At 43.4% G+C, this 20,440-nt stretch overlaps 1 protein-coding gene across 1 annotated transcript; it reads right to left on the reverse strand.

Annotated features, from left to right (window-relative positions):
* Positions 1–12,583: 12,583 nt before the first annotated feature.
* Positions 12,584–13,980, reverse strand: Cd14 (CD14 molecule; the record flags this gene model as incomplete). The annotated part of the gene is made up of 1 exon (XM_051202296.1): positions 12,584–13,980. A coding segment is annotated over one exon (1,125 nt), but the record flags the coding sequence as incomplete, so codon positions are not given.
* Positions 13,981–20,440: the final 6,460 nt, after the last annotated feature.

Below are 20,440 nucleotides of genomic sequence, written 5' to 3' on the forward strand. Positions count from 1 at the left end.
GGGGATGGGGAGAGCAGAGGCAAAAGCCAGAGAGAGGAGCAGCCTGGCAGGTGCCAAGGCTATCTCCGGGAAACAGGGAGGATAGCAAAAAACGTCGGGAAAGTCCTGCCAGTTGTACAGGGTTGTACTGAGGCAGCAGGAGGGTGGCTCGGCTGGAACAGCCTAGGAAAGAGTATCAGGCTCTGATCTGTTGGAGGCTTGCTTGAGTTAATAAAGAACTAGACTTGAGTTAATAAACTAGAGCTGGAGCTCATAAAGAACACTGTCTCCAGAGGTTCGGGGGACGGTCCTGGCAAACAGAAACCCACTTTATAAGATTTCTGAAGAATGCTGAGATGTTCTGGGTCAGAGTTCAGCCTGAGCTGAGCCCAAATTGTCTTTTTGGTGGATTGAGACCAACTGCACACATAGATCTAAGCTTTCTAGGCTATGTGAGAACTGCCTCAAAAGCAAGGGAGAGGGAGAGAGAGACAGAAACACACACACACACACACACACACACACACACACACACACACACACACACGGGGGGGGGGGGAGCAGACCACCTTGTATGTTTTTCACATTTCCACCTCAGTTTTAAACTTTGCTTAATATTTAAACCTTGCTTAAATTACATTATTTAAATGATATAACTCAAAAAGCCACAGAATCGTCTACATAGTCACTGTAAAGATACTTAAGGAAGACCCCCTCTTGAGAAGCCCACAGCCGTGTGTAGTTGTTTCCTAAATCTGCCCCCCATGACAGCCTGTACTTAAACTCAAGGTGGCCTTATCCTTTCTCTCTATGTAATAAATTTTGTTTTACTTTGATTCATCTTAAAATTCTCTTCTACATGACTGAAGGTCATGAAGGACGACCCCCTCCGGCTTCCAACAGCAGTACTGGGCTGTGTTTTTCTGCTGCTTCTGACAATTCCATTTTATTTAAAGTTTTTTCTAGTTTTTGTTTTTTTGATGCACGGTTTCTCTGTGTAGCCCTGGCTGTTGTGAAACTCACTGAGTAGATCAGGCTGGCCTCAAACTCAGAGATTCCCCTGCCTCTGCCTCCTAAGTGCTGGGATTAAGGAGTAAAAGAGTGTGTCACCATCAACCAGCTGACAATTCCATTTTATTAGTAGCTGCTTAAAGATGGGTTTCTTGATCCTCCTTGTCTTCTGTTCTTTCCCTGTCTCTCTTCAGATTGGGCTGATAATCTTTGCTCTATACTGCTCCCTTCAGAAAGGGTTCTGAGGACATACATGCTACCTCAGGCCAGCCAGCATCTAGGCAACTCAACCAGAGGCTTTACCAGTTTGTCCCTGAGACTAAAGACTAGAGTTCAAACCACCAGATGACAGTAGGTCAATTTTTTCCTATCATTTTAGTCATTAACAAATAACAACCATACGATTGTTTATTTATCTTTGTTTATAATTTCACTTTTTAAATTGTGTGTATATGTGTGATGATAGCTACAGGTTGTGCCAATGCCTGTGGAGGCGGAGAATGGAAACCCTGTTCCTTGGGTCAGGAATGTGTCCATCCATTTTCTTTGAGACAGGGCCTTTCACTGGCCTGGAGCTCATCAGTTAGCATTCTTGTTGGCCAGGAAGTAAGTCCTAGGGACCTGCCTGTCTCTGCCTCTACAGCTCAGGGACTCCAGTTGCATGCCATCATGCCTGGCTTTTACATGGGCGTCAGGAGTTGAACTGGGAACTTTGTGTTGTTAGACGAGTACTCTGTCAACTAACATATCCTCCAACACCAAGTTTAAATTTTCTTACACATGAAGTAACCCAACTCCACATGAGTTGGAATGGTAACTTCTAAATTCCACTTAAAATTTTATATCTAATGACTAATCACGCAGAGCACTGCTCCTCCACGCTAAGGTTAAAATTGTGGCAACCTACCCAGGAATTACAGTTCCTCATTTCCCTTCCCTTTATTTCTTCTCTTCACAGATCACACACAACAGTCTCCCCTTATTCGCAGCTTCAGTCAACTACGGTCAACTGTGGTCAGGAAACAGCAAGTGGAAAATTCCAGAACTCATCTGTAAGTTCTCAGTTACAGCCCATTCTGAGTAGGCTGATGAAATCAATGCTGTCTCATCTAGTCTTGACAGATGTGACTCATTCCCTCACTCAGGATCTTGACACCACACACTGTCTCATCTCAGTCACTCATCCATCAGAGCCACGTTGAGAAGCACAGGGATTGTGTTTGTCACAACTATTCTCTTCTAAAACAGGTTATCACTGATATTGTCTGCCTGTGCCCGACTTTAAAATCAGAGTTATCCATTGTATTTTATGTGTGTTTTGCCTTCATGTACATACATGCACTCTTCGAGTGCTTAGTGTCCTCAGAGGTCAGAACAGACTCCCCCCCCAGGGGGTGGAGTTACAGGTGGTTGTGAACCACCATATGGGTGCTGGGAATTGAATCCAGGTGCCCTTTAAGAGCAATAAATGCTTCCAACCACTGAGCCATCTCTCCAGCTCCTCCTGTGCCCAATTTATAAACTGAACCCCCAATTCTCTTCCTTTTATCACTTGAGTCCTGTGGAATACAAGCATGTGACACCAGGTCCAGTTTATATAGTGTTAAGGACCAAATCCAGAGCTTTCTGCCTGCTAGGCAAGTACTCTATCAACTGAGCCATATCCTGGCCCTGTGAGATTTTCTTGTTATATGTTTTCAGATAGAGTATCATATAGCCCAAGCTGGCCTAGAACTTACTGTGTAGCATTTGATGAGCTTGAATCCCTGGATCTTCCTGTCTTCTCTCCTAAAGGATGGAATTACAGGCACTTGTTCTGGAACTCACCATTTAGTCCAGGCTGGCTTTGAACTCACAGAGATTCGCCTGCCTCTGCCTCCCAAAACTGGGATTAAAGGTGTGTGCCATCACACTCAGCTCTTCTGATATTTTTTTTTTAATTGTGGTAAACATATGTCATGAAATTTGCCATTTGATCATGTTTGAATGAATTGATGTTGACTTGCCGTTTATACTGAGGTGAAGACACAATATAGTAAAATATGACATTATCTAACTTCATAATGTCATGGAGCCATCATCATTGTTAAGGATGCTTTCTATTACTCTGAACAGAAAGTCTGTTTTTGTGGAGCAATAACTTTCCCATGTACCCTGCTTCTAGACTCTAGTAAACTTGAAATAATTTATCTTCTAAATTTTAATATAAATAGAGCCACACCATGTTTGCCCTTTTGTATGTGTCTTATTTCATTTAGCATATTTATTTATTTTCTTTCTTTCTTTCTTTCTTTCTTTTTTGTTTGTTTGTTTTGGTTTCTGGTTTTTTGAGACAAGGTTTCTCTGTATTGCTTTGGAGCCTGTCCTGGAACTAGCTCTGTAGACCAGGCTGGCCTTGAACTCACAGAGATCTGCCTGCCTCTGCCTCCAAAGTGCTGGGACCAAAGGTATGTGCCATCAACTCTCAGCAGCATATTTATTTTCAAGGTTCATCTTTGTTGTCACATGTATCAGAACTCCATTGTTTTTAGTTGCTGGATAATATTCTATTAAATTCATTTTGCATATGCATTAACCTATTGGTTAGATCTTTTCCAAGTTTTTGCTATTGTGAATAATGCTAAAATGTGTGGGAATGCTTTTTCCTGAGAAATGTCTTTTTCCCTCTACTGAGATAGGGTTTCTCTGTGTAATAATAATTTTAGCTGTCCTGGAACTCACTCAGTAGGCCAGGCTGGCCTCAAACTCACACAGAGATTCATTTGTCTCTGTCTACCAAGTGCTGGGATTAAAGGAGAAATGCTTTTACAAATCAAACTTTCACCCAACCTATAACTAAGTTAGGGCTCACATACTGTGTGCTCAATTTGTTTGGAATGATCTGACCTCTAAGAAAAACGATTCAGCCAGTATTGCAGTACTTTGGACTTTCCAATTAACTCCTCCCAGCTCAGCTGAACACAAAGCTCTCATTGTCCCATATTCTGTGTTTTTCTTTTTTGAAGAAAGGCATTCCTGTCTCTGACTCAGAACACTGTGTATGTGTGAGATGTGGTGATGACCAGGTGTGAGACCATTCTCTGGGAGCAACCAGGCATTGAATGTGATGTCTCTCAGTGCACCAAGATGTGGCAAGCAAGAGATGGGTATAAAGTGATACCTGGTGGTTTTGTGTGCTGTTCTGAGTCGTAGGTCGAGAAGAATGATTTTCACCTGCATGAGATGCCTGTAAAAGGTTTATTGGACAAAAGTTACTATGTTTGCTGTGCTCACAGTACAGAGAGGATGCTTTCATGTAGGACTTCCTTTTTCAGATTGGATATCTCTTAGATTAGACCTTTCTCTTCCAGAGTAGACTTTTTTTTTTTTCTTAAAGGTTAGACTACTATTATGTGAGAACTGATGTCTTGGGGAAATGACACCAAAAGTTAGTCTTTTCTCTTTTATGCAGCATCAATCACCACAAATACAAACATTACGATACAAATTTGTGTTTGAAACCCCTTCCTCTTTTTATTTATTTGTTTGTTTGTTTATTCATTCATTCATTTATTTATTTTGAGATTCTCATGCTGTCTAAGCTAGCCTCAAACTCATTATACAGCTGAGGACGACCATGAATTTCTCTAACCTTTCTTCCTCTATTCCTCCAACACAAAAATTTCAGACATGTGTAAGCTCAGTTTACATGATGGTGGGATTGAATCTAGGGCTTTGTGTATGTCAGACAAGGTTTATACCAACCACACTATATCCCTAGACTTCCTTTAGTCTTTGCGACATAGTCTTAACTATGTAGCTCAGGATAACCTGGGACTCTCGATCTGACTCAGCTAGTACTACAGGTACTGGCTAGTTTACATCAATTTGACACAAGCTACAGTTAAGTGAGAGGAGGGAACCTCAACTGAGGAAATACTTCCATAAAATCAGGCTACAGGCAAGTCTGTAGGGAGTGTTCTTTATTGGTGGTAGATGTGGGAGGGCCCAGGCTACTGTGGGTGCTGCCACTCCTGGCCTAGTGGTCCTGGGTTTTATTAAGAAAGCAGCCTGAGCAAGTTACAAGGAGCAAGCCAGTAAGCAGCTCCCCTCCAAGGCCTCTGTATCAACTCCAGGTTCCTGTCCTGTTTAAGTTCTTGTTTTGGCTTCCTTCAGTGATGAACAGCGATGTGAAAGCATAAGCCAAATAAACCCAAGTTGCTTTTGGTTATGGTGTTTCATCATAGCAATAATAACCCTAACTAAGTAAAAAGACTTTGCCAACGGTGAGTCTGCCCCATATGGGGAATGATTTTGCCACTTTTCCATGGGTCCAAGTCTTTGTTATGGCTGTGTCCATATCAACAATACATATTCACACAGAACTTCACTCACTCAGGGCTTCCTCCAGTTCCTGTAAGTCTAGATAAACAAATATGTAGACAAATGGACAGAAATTCAAGTAGGCCACATCAACAATGGATATTTAGCCAAGCAGAAATCCTTAGCCAGCGATGAGTTGTCTGTCAGTCCATTGACACACACATCAGGTAGGCAGATGACAGACCAGTGGCAGCTATCACCATTTAGTGTTTTGTGTCTTCTTCTTATGGTTATGGTATTACACTTTTGGTTTTTTTTAATTTATTTATTTATTGTTTGCTTCTTTTGTCTTTTTTTGTTTTTTTGTTTTTATGTCTATGGGTGTTTTTTGCCTGTATGTTTGTCTGTGTACCATGTGTGTCTCGGGTATCCTTGGAGCCATAAGAGGGCATTGGATTTCCTAGAACTGGAATTGCAAATGGCTATGAGCCACATTGTGGGTTGTGGGAACTAAACCAGGTCCCAAGGAAGAGCAGCCATTGCTTTTAACAGATGAGTGTTACACTTGTATTCCACTATAGAGTGTTGGATAGGTTCTCAGGCTTGGTTTTCCAATTTCTTTCTTTCTTTCTTTTTTTTTTTTTTTGGTTTTGGTTTTGTTTTGTTTTACAAAGGCCTGGCTGTTCTGGGACTTGTTTTGTAGGTCAGGCTGGCCTCAAACTCATAGAGATCCCACCTGCCTCTGATTTCCGAGTTCTGGAGCTAGAGGCTTGAGCTACCATACCTAGCTGTTAGGGTGAAAGCTTCACCCCAGTCACTGGTATCCATATACCCAAAGAGTCTGGGATTCCACTCAAGCCCTCTCCTCCATCTCCTTCAAAACCCTGCTGCACCTCAGAAAGCCCGATGAATGATGGCTCCTCCCCCAGAGATGCTCAAGACCACTCCCACAGGACATTTGCACTGCTCCCCCCCCAAACCGTTCTCTCCTTCCTGTCTCCTTTCTCCTTTCTGGGGGGCTGGAAGGCCATCCAGGAGCACTGTATCCATTAAATGCGGGCTTTTCTTTCTTCCTTTCTTTCTCTCTTTCTTTCTTCCTTTCTTTTTTCAAGACAAGGTTTCTCTGTATTGCTTTGGAGCCTGTCCTGGAACTCCCTCTGTAGACCAGGCTCGTCTCAAACTCACAGAGATCCACCTGCCTCTGCCTCCAGAGTGCTGGATCAAAGGCTTGTGCCACCAACGCCTGGCAAACATGGGCTTTTCTAATTCGGTTTGATTTGGTCTGATTTGGAGTGCTGCATGGGCAGAAAGGCTTATTGGGTACAGAAACTTTTCACCAGCTTTGGTTTTTCTTGAGATTTTAAAACATCCATGGGCCCATCACAAAGGTGGCACCCTTTTGTGAGTAAGTTATTTCCCAGCCTATGCCTCATGGGTTCCACCTGTTGTGTTGTTTTTGTGCCTAAAATGTGCAGAATCATCTGCCTCTGTATTTGACCATAGGATGTAGCCTAGCACTGTTTGTACAGTCAGAAAAACCACCGTTTTACGCAACATGGAGCAACTTGGGACAGGGTACAGCCTGGTGTCAACATGAAAGGAGACAAACATTTGGAAAAAGAAGAACTAAGTTAGAGAAACTCATCCTTACTAGTTTCAAGTCCTATTGTTTAACTCATTGTAATCAAGACAATGTGCAAGGTAGTAATAGATATCAATATAAAATAAATGAGAGCCCAGAAATAAATCGATATCTATATACCACGATTATGAAAATGGTGTTAGAATTAAATGGAAACCACTGTAGCCTCAACTAATGGTATAGTGACACTTAGATTATCCTCTTGTGGGTGAACGAGGTTGGGTCTTTGCTTCAGACTATATTTTAAAGTCAGCTGGCATAGAGAGAGGTCATCTCAGAAAGGAGCTGCAGACGGCTGTGAGAAGCCATGTGGGTGCTGGGAAGTGAACTTGGGTCCTCTGCAAGAGCACACACACTCTTGACCGCTAAGCTGTCTTTCCAGCTCCAAGTTTTCACATTAGTTTTTGAGACACGTTCTCTCGATGAACCTGGAGCTTACGGTTTCAGTTAGACTGTGTGGCCAGTGAGCCCTCACCCACTCGCGGCTGCTCCCCACCACCAGTGCTGAGGTCCTACCTATCTGCTGCCAAGCCCAGTGCCGGGGTTCTGCGTCCAGGTCACCATGCTTGTCAGTAAACACTTTACTCACGTAGCCATCTCTCCAGCCTGCCCTGTTTTGTTTTTTGAGGCAAAGTCATCCATGATGAATTTATGACCAGAAACTCTAGTAAATTGTTGACCAGAGGCTTTGGGGATATACGTCCTTGTGTTGTTGATGATCTTAGGGCAAAAGCATCTACTCTTTATCATCAAATATGGTCTCAGCTGACATTTTTCTGTACATGCCATTATATGACAGGAAACTCCCTAGATTTTTGTTGAATTTTTTTAAAAATGAAAGATGCTGGATTTTTGTCAACATTTTCTTTCAAATCTATTCAAATAATTGTAGACAAATTTCTTCCTTTGATGTGGGATAGTACAGTGGTTTGAAAATTAAGCCAGTCTGAGGGTTATGGTTCATGTCTATAATCCCAGTATTTGGGAATCAGAGACAAAAAGACCAGAAGTTTAATGTCATCCCCAGCTATTATAGTGATTTTAAGGCCACTCTTGGCTACTTGAGAACTGTCTCAAATCAAAATAAACAAACCATGGAAAAAGAAAAATTTAAGCCAACTTTGTATCAGGGGATAAACTGTATCAAGATGCTGTATTTGGTTTGCAGGATTTACCAAGGATTCCTGTGTCCATATTTATTAAAAGACACTACTTCCCTGCCCCTGCTTGTTTCTTCTCTTTCTTAAATTAAGCCACAATATCATGCTTTCCATATACAATACTACACCTTAGAAAACTAGCAATTTAACTGGGTAGTGGTGGCACAGGCCTTTAATCCCAGCACTTGGGAGGCAGAAGCAGGCTTATCTCTGTAAGTTTGAGGCCTGCCTAGTTTACAGAGTGAGTTCCAGGACAGCCAAGTCTGTTACACAGAGAAGAAAACTATCAAAAAAAAAAAAAAAAAAAAAAAAGCCTTGCGATGGTTGACGGTGGCACACACCTTTAATCCCAGCATTTGGGAGGCAGAGGCATTGGATCTCTGTGAGTTTGAGGCCAGCCTGGTTTACAGAGTGAGTTCCAGGACAGCCGGAGCTGTTATACAGAGAAACCCTGGCTCAAAATCAAACCAAAACAACCAAATAACAACAACAAAAAAAATGCCTTGCTAGCTTTGCACAATGTCACTATTGTAACCAATGAGGTTTACTTGAGGCTCGATTATTGCTAATTGAAAACCTTTTTGATGATGAGATAATAAAGATTTTAAATATCAAAAGAAGAAAGAAAGTACCTGCTGGGTGTGAGTCTTAGCAGTCAGAGTGTTGAAGTAAAGGGTTCCTAGTTTGAGGGCTGCCTGATTATACAACGAAGCCTCAAACATTTTTGCCACAGATTTAAGTCAGGGCTCAGATGTTCTTCAAGGAACATCTTAAAAAGATCTTTGTGTGGTCTAGGGGAATGAGGGATTCTGAGCATTAGAAAAGGTGCTGGGGGCTGGAGAGATGACTCAGTGGTTAAGAGCACTGAGCACTGACTGCTCTTCCAGAGGACCCAGGTTCAATTCCCAGCACCCCATGGCAGCTCATAATTGTCTATAACTTCAGTTCTAAGGAATCCAACATCCTCATACAGACAAACCAAAGTATGAAATAAAAATAAATAAGTCATTAAAAAAAAGAAAGAAAAGGTGCTGGAGAGTGTAGGTTGGAAGGAATATACTGAATAAGAGAGAACAAAAAATGAATTTATTTTCAGGGTAAAACTCTTCTTCTGGAAATCAAAAACAAGACTCAGGGTGTGTTTTGCTCCAGATGCCAGACAAGCAAAGGAAGAGGCTAGAAGGGATCATCCTTTGGCTCAGAAAAGCTCAATGACCACATATCACTCTTCAGCAGAAAAAAAGCCATCTCACATCAGATATCTGGCCACAAAGTGCCATGTGGAACCCTCACTTCTCTAATCCTGTCCCTTTCCTTCCTTCCTTCACTTCCTTCTGTCCCTGGTGAGGGTGAGTTTCTCAATCTTGGGTTTTCTCCAGGGTGTCTTGTACCTCTCATTTCAACCATAGATCAACATGTTTCCTCTCTAGGATACTGGGTGCCATCCAGAAAAACATATATCACGGATGTGGATGTTGACACTGTAAGTGGGACACATAGTCTCTAGTCTGTCTAACCTCCAAAGTTTTCTAGGAACATCTTGTTCAGCCTTAGTGAATGTGCTATTTCACGTTGTTTTCTGTGTCTTTATGGTAGCAATACCCAGCCCTACACCCATTCCTCTCTTTCAATCAATCTCCCAGTAAAGACTGGCGCGGAGCACTTGCTGGGATTCACATAGACCCTGGGATTCATATAGGCTCACATTGGGGGCTGGGATTTAGAGCTGAATAAGGGAGGCTTCTAGTCTCGTTGAGCTATGTTGTTTCTCACAGTTGCTTGACCACTCTATGCGTCTCCCATCAGCTAGCTCTCTGTAGGTAGTGAGGGAATACAGCATGGGGAAAGCTGCCCATGTGGAAGGCTCACATGCCTTACAGTGAGAATAGATGCTGGGATGGAAAAGAAGATTAAGGGTTAAAACGGCCGAGTTTAGAGCACTAACAAAGATGAATAAGAGGGCTTGTCACAGGGTGTACAATAGTCAAGGGTCAGCTAGGTGGGGATGGCACAGGCCTTTTTAATCCCAACACTTGGGAGGCAGAGGCTGGAGGATCTCCGTGAGTTCGAGGCCAGCGTGGTTTACAAAGTGAGTTCCAGGGCAGTCAGAGCCACCTAGAGAAACCCTGTCTCAAAAAACAAAACAAAAAAGAAGGACAAGGATCTGGGCCAGTCTGTACTCCTCCCAAATACCTTACCTCACTCTGAAGCCTTTGATGGACATATGTAAGGCACGATTGGCCTTTTATATATTCTTCTTCTAATACAGCTAATTGTTAACAGACTAAATCGGTAAGTAAAGATATCTTAACAAGAAGCTTCCATCTAGGAAGCTGCTCCATAGACAAGGTGCTACCAAGAAAGACTACAGCCACATCTCTTGAAGATTGGGTAGAGTAAACTTTCTGTCACGGTAAAACTACAGGCTGTGTAATTGCAATTCAGTTAACTGCAAGGTCAGAGGGTAGTAACAAATGCCTGACAGCAACTCAGTGAAAGCTTGAGTTAGAGAAGCTTCAAATACCCGTAGCTGGGCAGGCAGTGCAGGAGCAAGACAGGACCATCTTCCTGATTGGGCCAGGAAGGACATACATAATGTGTGCTGTTCATTGGCTTGACCTATGATATCTCAGAATTAACTATGTCCAGCTTCTGCCATTACTCTATAAGAGCTCTGGGATGGGACTGGAGAGATGGCTCAGTGCAGAAGAGTACTTGCTGCTCTTCCAGAGGACCCAAGTTTGCTTCCAAGTCCCCATGTTGGATGACTCACCACCTCTTGTAATTCCAACTCTGAGACCCTGTGTTCCACTGGCATGGCACACAAATGACATAAACATAAGCATATAAAAGCTAATATTTCTTTCTTTTTTAAAAAATTATTTATTTTTATGTTCATTGGTGTTTTGCCTGCATGTATATCTGTGTGAGGGTGTCAGATTGTGGAGTAACAGACAGTCGTGTGCTGCCATGTGGATGCTGGGAATTGAACCCCAGTCATCTGGGAGAGCAGTCAATGCTCTTAACTCTGAGCCATCTCTGCAGCTCCTAAATAACATTTCTTTAAAAGAAAGAAAGAAAACAGAAAGCCATGGACAAAGGAAATTCAATGGCCTTTTCCCCCTTGGATGCCCCTCCCAATTTTGGGGGGTTTCTCTCTTTTCCTCTCTTTCTCTCCCTCCCTCACTCCCTCTCTCTCTCTCTCTCTCTCTCTCTCTCTCTCTCTCTCTCTCTCTCTCTCTTTCTTTCTGAGATAGGCAGATGGGAACAATGAGGTTCACTTCACCCAGACTGGAGTGGACCAGAGGAGACTGGGTCTAAATAGACTGAAGAAAACCAGAGTCAGTCCAGGAATTCACTGCATTCATCTCCTTGAGGGCAGTCAGTGTTCAGTAAATGACTGTTTGATAAATAAAGCATGTAGCTGGGTGGTGGTACATGCCTTAGTCCCAGCACTTGGGAGACAGAGGCAGGCAGATCTCTGTGAGTTTAAGGCCAGCCTGGTCTACTGAGCCAGTTCCAGGACAGGCTCCAAAGCTACAGAGAAATCCTGTCTCAACAGAACAAAAATGGCCTTCGGGTTTATTGCCTTTGGCTCCTGAAAGTTGGGGATCAAACAACCCTTTCACAGGAGTCACCTAAGACCATCAGAAAACAGATATTTATATTATGATTCATAATGATAGCAAAATTACAGTTATGAAGTAGCAACAAAAATAATTTTATGGTTGGGGGTCACCACAACATGAGGAACTGTATTAAAGGGTCACAGGGTTAGGAAGGTTGAGAACCACTAGTTTAGAGGACCAGTTAGACTATCTTGGTAGGGAGTGTGGCAGCATGCATGGTTCAGTAAGATGAGAGCTCATGTCTGAGCTAACTGGGTGTGGCCTAGGCTTTTGAAACTTCAAAACCTACCCCACAGTGATACACCTCCTCCAACAAGGCCACACCTCCTAATCCTTTGCAGTTTTACCACTAGGGATCAAATATTCAAACATATGAGCCTGTGTGGGCCAATCTCATCCAAACCACAACTACTACTATTCAACTGTCTTTAACCCAAGTGCCAGCAATCTGTTCAGAAAGCCCTACTGTGAGTTCATTGTCTCCCACAGCCCAAGCTTGAGAGCACTCCTTTGTTCCTTCCCACCCTGCAGCTCTTCCTTGAGGGGAGGTAGGATTTCTAGGGAGTTGGAGAAAGTCTAAGAATGAATTCTTCCTCTAGCACTGGACCTGATGAGTTGCAGATACTCAGTAAAGATCTGTGGAGTGAATGACATGGACTCATAATTATTTAAACTGGGTGCAAGGCACATCCCTTTAACCGAAGCACTCTGAGGCAGAGGCAGACAGAACTCTGTGAGTTTGAGGCCAGCCAGGACTACATAGACAGACTGTCTCAAAAAACAAACAACAACAAGACTAACAAATTATTATTTTAAAAATATTTATTTTGTGAGCACATTTGTATGTATACACACCACACACACACACACACACACACACACACACACACACACAGTGTTATAGCACGTATGTAGAGGTCAGATGGACAACTTTCAGGAATGAGTTCTTTTCCTCTGTGTGGATCTTGAGGATCAAAATCATTCATGTACACTGCCTTTCTTCCCGTACCTCGTGGTTTAAGATTTTAATAACTGTAAGGCAGAGGATTTGTTGATCAAGAAGTTCTGATCATCCTGACCAGGAACCTCACTAACCAGGACAAGGTAAATGTTGCTTTTTCTCCATTTGGCATTAGGCAAAAAGGCCGGTTCCTTGGAGCACAGCCAGTGTTCCTGACACACTCACTGCCAGAGATAAATGCACTGGGGCCGTCACTACACCAGAGTCATACTCCCCGGAATGGGGTTCAGGGTTTGAAAAGGGGTTTCCTTTAAGTAACAGTTTATCCACCTTGGGCAGCTCATCTGGCCTAGGTTTCCTATCCAGCCGGTTGTAACTGAGATCAAGTACGCTGAGCTTGGCTGGAAGTCCCTTAGGTACGTGCTCCAGTTCAGTGAAAGACAAATTGAGCGAGTTTAGCTTGCTAGGCCAGTCACACCCCGGAGCACCTGCAGTATCCCGCAGTAAATTGTGACTAAGGTCCAGTCCTTCCAGCTGCACACCTGCCACGGCCAGTGCAGAGCACACACCGCTGGGCGTCTCCACCCCTGCATTGCGCAGTACTAAAACTTGGAGGGCCGGAAACTTGCTTGGACATAGAGCCGAGATGAGTCCTCTCTCGCCCAATTCGGGATTGTCAGACAGATCTAAAGTGACTAGGGCGGGGAAGACTTGGATCTGTTCGCAGGAAAAGTTTAGTGAGTGTGTCTGAGCAATCTTCAATACCTTGAGTCCAGGCTTTAGCCACTGCTGCAGTTCTGCGAGCCAGGCATCCCCTGTCGCCCACGACACGTTGCTGAGGCTCAAGGTGTTGAGATCGGGTCCGGTGGCTTCCAGAAGCGGCCGCGTGGTGCCGGTTACCTCCAGGTTTTCAAGAGTTAGTTCCTTGAGGCGGGAATACCCGAGCATACGCAGGACTCCGAATAGCATCTGAGCAGGAACCCGCGCATCCCCCACAGTAAGCCGCTGCCAGGGCAGGGACCTGACCACATCTGCAAACTGCCCCGGGTCTGCTTCGGTGTTCACACGCTTTAGAAAGTGCTCCAGGCTGCGGCCGCCACCGTAGAATTCCACGTCCTGCGCCCCGGTACACAGGAAAGCGTAGGACCAATCCGGCTCCGGATCTGAGAAGTTGCAGGAGCATTGGACACTCTCCTCATCCAGCACGCAGGGCTCTGGCGGGTCCGGAGAGGCATGCGCCAGCGTCAGTAGCAACAGCAACAAGCCAAGCACAGGCTCCTGTGGAGACAGCAGTGATCAGGGAGACTCCAGCCAGTCCCCGGGGTTCCTCAGGCGGGCCCGGTTCCCACCCCAAGACCGTCTGACTCACCATAGTTGATAGACTCTGAGAGTTTCTACGGCCCACTTGTACGGCGGTGTTCTCTGGCTTCCACGTACTGTGTGCGATTGTTGTCCTCTTTGGTGGCCCCCGTGAGTTTATGTAATCGTGGGATGTCTGTCACCCTGTCCCCTCCTCTGTGAACTCCAATCACTTCACCACTTCTCTTCCTCCTAACAGTCCTACTCACGTCTAGTAAATATTGCAACGAAGTATTGTACAGGGAGGCACCAAAACAGGAAGAATTCTTCATGAAATTAGGGCACTCTGTGCCAGGAGGATGACCTAAGCGCCTTACGCTAGTCTGGTACATGCTGGAAAAGGATGAACCACAACAGCGCCTTAATCAGTATTCTGTGCCCAATCCCAGAGATCCAACTCCACGTCCCCTAGTCTTCGTTTCTAACAATTTCCCACCATCCAAATCTAAGTCCTTGATTTTCTTCAAGAATGTGACTGGACCTTTGTGGAAAGATTGTGAACTTATCTATGGATTCCAGAGGAAGAATGAAGTTCAAGGTTGAGAGTTAGCATGAAGAAAAACTCACTCTTCTCTCCATCTTATTCCCTTGTTTGATAATTAATTTTCCTCCCACTCTCCCTCTTTCTCTTTCTTTCTTCCCATGTTCTCTCACTCTAGTAGTCCAATCTGGCCTGGAACTAACTCACTGTGTAGCTCAGGCCAGCCTTGAACTCATGAGCTTCCTCCTGACTCTGCTCCCCAAGTGTTAGGGCTACGGTCATAAGCCACCATGCCCAGCTTGTTTAATATTTTTTTTTTTTTTTTTTTTTTTTTTTTGAGACAGGGTTTCTCTGTGTTGCCCTGACTGTTCTGGAGCTCACTCTGCCTACCTCTGCCTCCCAATTGCTGAGATTAAAGGTATGTGTCACCATTGCCCAGCTAATACTTTTTTTTTTTTTTTTTTTTAATAGCTAGCTAGGCTAGTGGCACATACCTTTAATCCCAGCACTTAGGAGGCAGACACAGGTGGATCTCTGTGAAGTAAAGCCCATCCTGGTCTACAAAAAGAGTTCCAGGACAGTTAGGACTTTGTTTAAAAAACAGAACAAAGTAAAATGTGTTTTTTGGAGATACATTGGCCAAATCACATTGTCATGTACAGCATCCCTCAAATTGGGAAGCAAAGTTTATTATTATCATCATCATCAATAAATAATTATTACTTTATTACTATTACTATTTTGAGATGGTTTCACCATATCCTGGTGGTCTAGGACTCACTATGTAGACCAAAACTAGAACTCACACAGATCTGTCTGCCTCTGCTTCCTAGGATTAAAACCATGTGTCATCTACAGCCAGCTACAGAAAGGTGTTTTCTAAAGCAGTTTTCCCTGTAGGACACCCCACATGTCCTCACTTTTTTTCTTGTCTTGACCAAGAAATTCAGAGTACCTTGACAGCCTGTCTTAACTAGATGCCCGTTATTTTTCTGAACCCAAGCCAGGGCCTTGGCCAACCTGGGCATTAACCAAGGTATTTAGGTTGTTAAAAAAAAACACTGAAGGAGACCAGCCACAGTCCTTACGCTTCCAACCCTTACATAAATGTTCTGTGACATTATGTAGGAGGAACCTCTCTCTCTCTCTCTCTGTCCATTTTGAGGATGCTGCAGCCCTGTTTTGGTAGGTAAGTTCTTCAATAAATGCTTTAAATGGATCATCCTAGCATTTAGTGCTTTTTCCTTTGGAAACCCAATGACCCCATTGCTAAAGGTTGGCAGCACTTCCTGTGAGAGGAAAAGAATCAAGTGTCCCAGAGGTGGAAGACTGCAACCCATAGAATTATAACAGCCCTCACAGATTTGTATCCCTAGACTTCTGGGGGAGTGTCCTGTTTGGGAATTGTTTGATGTGTATGTATTTTAACTCTTTGCTCTTTACTCTTTGGGGGGCCTGCCACCCAGCTCCTAAACAAACACATTGAGACTTACTCTTTCTTAGGAATGCCTGGCCTTAACTTGCTTGTTTCTAGTCAGTTTTTCTTAACTTAAATTTTTCCATCTACCTTTTGTCTCTGGGATTTTATCTTTCTCTATTCTATATACCTTTCTTTACTTCTTACATCTGGTAGTTGACAGGTCCCAGAGAGGAGGCAAGGAGTTCAAGAGGGAAGGATGAGCCAGGCATGATGGTCTGGAGGATCTTGCAGCCTGACTGACTAGTGGTCAAAGTGTTTACTTACAGAATTCAGTAAGCAGGGATACATTTGTGTTGTTCCAAAACATATATCATATCATTTTGTTTTTTGACATAGTTTACTTCTTCTTGCACATTTTTTAGTCATCATTGATAAACCGTGACAGAACAGTTATTTTTTACAATCATTTCCCTCAAGTTTATTCGTCATTAATACAGTTACCTTTTATAACCATTTTTACTCATCAACCCCATAACCCATAGAAACATATGACAGCCTGCTCTCTCAGGCTAGTAGCTTTTGTGGCTTCAAGGACCCTAGACCAAAACAAAATCTTTGAGCCAACCCAGGCAGATTGGCATGTCCCAAGCAGTGTAGTATTATTAACTCTTAATGGTCAGAGTGCTCAGGAAAGATCCTCAGGCCAAAGCTGCTACAGTTATTATTTAAATTCTGGCATAATATATCTTTATAGAATTTGTTTATATGTCTAGTCCTGGCATTCTTTTGTTCTTTGGCCATAAGACATCACAGTGGCTCTACATGTGCTAACTTTTCTAAGAAAAGGAGGTCCTGACAGCTCATTCTTTTATCATTTTTCTACATCATTCTTTGCCCATCAATATAAGCCTCTGTGTAGGACAGAGGTAACTTCAGCTAATCTATCTTTGTTGCTGTATATGCCATGTAATTGCTTGAGTGTACAGCGGGAAGAGGCTTGTAATCTGATCTGTGGCCAACCCCTCTGGCCCACCAAAACTTGACCTTTTTGAGTTTACTTTGTTTTGACTATCTTGTTCCTGAGTAAAGTACATGGACAGATGTTTCACAGATGTCTCATAGCCTCATATAGAGACCTTTGGTTTCTTTATGTGTGTCACAACCTCTAAGGGCCAAGGAAGACCTTCAAGTAAGACATCCTTCAAGATAAGGATGTCTCCCTAGAGGTGGGAGAGGTAGAGTGTTCAGGACCTTCCTGGGGAAGCTGAGAAGTAGTGCTCCTGGGAGAAGGCATGAATGATTCTTGGGAAAATTTTCATCAGTGCAACAGCCCCAAATTGTACAAATACTAAAAGTCCCCCAAGTATGCAACAGGCGGAGATCAAAACCAAAAGTGTCACAGTAACCATAATACAGCTCGGCTTTGCTGGGCTGTACTGATTTTATGACTTTTGATGTTCCCATCAGAGATGACTGTGCCGCCACCCCCCCCCCCCCCCCCGTTCACAAGGGTCTGTGAATATTGTTGTGTGGCATGTAGGGCATTTTTCAGTCCTCGAAAGATGACTGGAAGGACAGAAATCAAAATCAGGATTACCCCCAAATTAATGATAATAGACCAAAAGCTCTCTCCTGAGACAAAAGAAGTGAGCAATTGTAAACATCTATTTGTTACCTCAGAGGCCAAGGTGGACTCCAATTGAGCTGAACTAATGGCTGGTAATTTGTTGATGCAAACACTACATGTTTATAGCTAGTTCAGAATTGTTCCATGGGCCATGTAGGTGGGACCTAACCTATGTCCAGGTTACCTTAAAAGCATTGTATGGAAGTGGAGTGTCACAAATCCATTTAAATTGTGAATGACAGGAAACAGACATCTAGCTTTAATGCTTTGAATTTGATTACCCATAAATAAGACTGCTTCTTCCAAAGTGTTTACCCTATCTTCTATATTTTTACCAATTCTTTCTTTTCTTTTCTTTTTTTTTTTTTGTGATAAGTGTCAGGGACACGTTTTTTGAGAGTTAAATGCAACATATCTTTGCATCATAAAACAAATGTTCCACGGCATAAACAAATGTAATACATCTTCAATTGATATTCCACAATGTGTGTGGATGCACACACACATGCTTGCCTGTGTAGTGAAGAAGGTGCATGCTCTTATGGAGACCAGAGGTTGACACTAGTGTCTTCATTTATCACTTTTTGGTTTGTTTGTTTGTTTGTTTTTCAAGACAGGGTTTCTCTGTGTAGCTCTGGATGTCATGGATGTTCTCTAGACCCAGCTTTCTTCAAACACAGAGATCTGCTTCTTGAGTGCTGGGATTAAAGATGTGTGGCAGCATACCTGGTGAAAATATTTTATTTTCACAGAATTGTTAATTAATAGCTGTGTGTCTCTCTCAATCCAAACAAGGAACTGTCAGACAATACTGACTGTTGTGTATCCCATTGAGCATTCCCTTTATGCCCTGGATTGTGATGCTATAATTATTTATGATTTATTAATGCTTGCCTTATGATTCAGAAGCTAAAGGCAACTTTAAGCTATAGAGATCAGGCAGTGGTGATACATACCTTTAATTCCAGGACTCAGGATTAAGAGGTAGATGAATCTCTGAGTCCAAGACCACTCTGGGCTGTGGGAGAATGTATCAGAGCTCACACCTTTAATCCCAGGATTTGAGAGGTATAAAAGGTAGAGGCATTCAGTTTGAGAGTTAGCATCTAGCCACGCTGAGGAGAGCATAGCAGTGTGAGTGAATTTAAGGAGCAGTGAAGCTGGGAGAAGTTTTGTTTTATTTTTCGAGACAGGGCATTCACTCTGTAGACCTCGAACTCACAGGGATCTGCCTGCCTCTGCCTCTGCTGGGATTAAAGGCGTGTGCCACCAATTCCTGGCTGTTGGGAGCAGTTTGAAGACTGCCCCTTTTGTCTGAACTGAGGTAGAGGTAAGAGCTAGTGACTTGGCTGCTTTGCTTCTCTGATCTTCAGCTTGAAGCTTGAATCCCAATTATCAGTCATTGGGTCTTTTATTTTTTCATGCTACACTAAATCATGCCCCAAATCCAGACCAGATCACTAACATCCCTGACGACCTTCACTAAGCATAGCTGATTACACAAATAATCAAGAGCTAGGCATGGAGTCTTAACTCTACTGTTGAGGTTATGAAACTTGGACAAATTTCTTGACGTCAGGTGTTTGGGCTCTCTCTCTTCCCCCCCCTCTGTGTGTGTGTGTGTGTGTGTGTGTGTGTGTGTGTGTGTGTGTGTGCGCGCGCGCGCGTGCGAGTGTGTGTGCATGTGAAGGCCAGAGGTTTATGTACAATCTGTTTTCTGTTGCTTTCCATTTTATTTGTCTAAAACTAGGTCTTGCACTGAACATGAAACTCATCATTTTGGCTAGAATGGCTGGCCCTGGGATCCTTCTGTCTCTGCCTCAATCCCAGGTTTGCCTGGCTAACTCCAGTGATGAGGATCCAAACTCAGTTCTATAGCCAGTCTTTCTTTGGACTGCCAGCTCCCAAATCATGACATAGGGGCTTTTTATTAATTATGAAAGCTTGGCCTTAGGTTAGGCTTGTTTCCCACTAGCTTTTATAACTTAAATTAACCCATTTATATTAATCTACATTCTGCCATGTGGCTTCTTACCTGTCCTCAGTACTAGACGTCTGACTTCCTCCTTGTCTGGCTGCTGAATCCCCTCTCCTCTGATTGTTTCCACAAGTTCCTATCTTTCCTGCTTATCCACCTCTGCCTAGCTTGCCTACAGCTTGATCTTATGCATATATTTTCTCTGTTGAGGTTTCTTTCTCTCAAATGACTGTATCTCTTGTCAAGTTGACATAAAACTATCCAGCACAGCAACTTGTAATAAAAGAAGAACTAGTTTATTTGGGACTTACAGTTCCAGAGCAGTAAGAGTCCATCAATATCATGGTAGAGAGGCAAGCAGGCATGGTGGCAGGGAACCAGAGAGCTTGTGTCTAAGCTGTCAATACAAGCTGAGGGAGCGGAGTAGAACTGGTGCAAAGCCTGCCTCCAGTGACATGCTTCCTCTAGCAAGTCCACACTTCCTACATTTACTTAAACAGCACCAAGTGGGGACCAAGTACTTAAACTCAGCAGACTATGGGGACATCTCTTTTAAACCACCACTCCATGGTTAACAGTTTTGATGCCACACGTAAGAGGGGCAATAGTTTAATGGTCTGGAATATGTGACATTGGAACTGGCATTAAGGGTCTTGCTATGTTCTCCAAGCTGGCTTCAAACTCATGGCACACCTTCATCATCAGCCTCTTGCGTGTTAAAATCCATATCTGGCCTGGATTTGGGACCTTAAAGTTGATGTTTGGGAAAGTGAAGGCTACAGGCAGAGTTCTAAGCAGAGGGAATAATCTGTGCCTCAGCCGAGGGGTGGAGGAAACACCACTCATTCGAGAGACAAACTGAAGGTCCTTGGGATGGGTAAGGTGAAGTGT

This window comes from Phodopus roborovskii, unplaced genomic scaffold (assembly GCF_943737965.1).
Source record: "Phodopus roborovskii unplaced genomic scaffold, PHOROB, whole genome shotgun sequence".
NCBI classification, from domain to species: domain Eukaryota; kingdom Metazoa; phylum Chordata; class Mammalia; order Rodentia; family Cricetidae; genus Phodopus; species Phodopus roborovskii.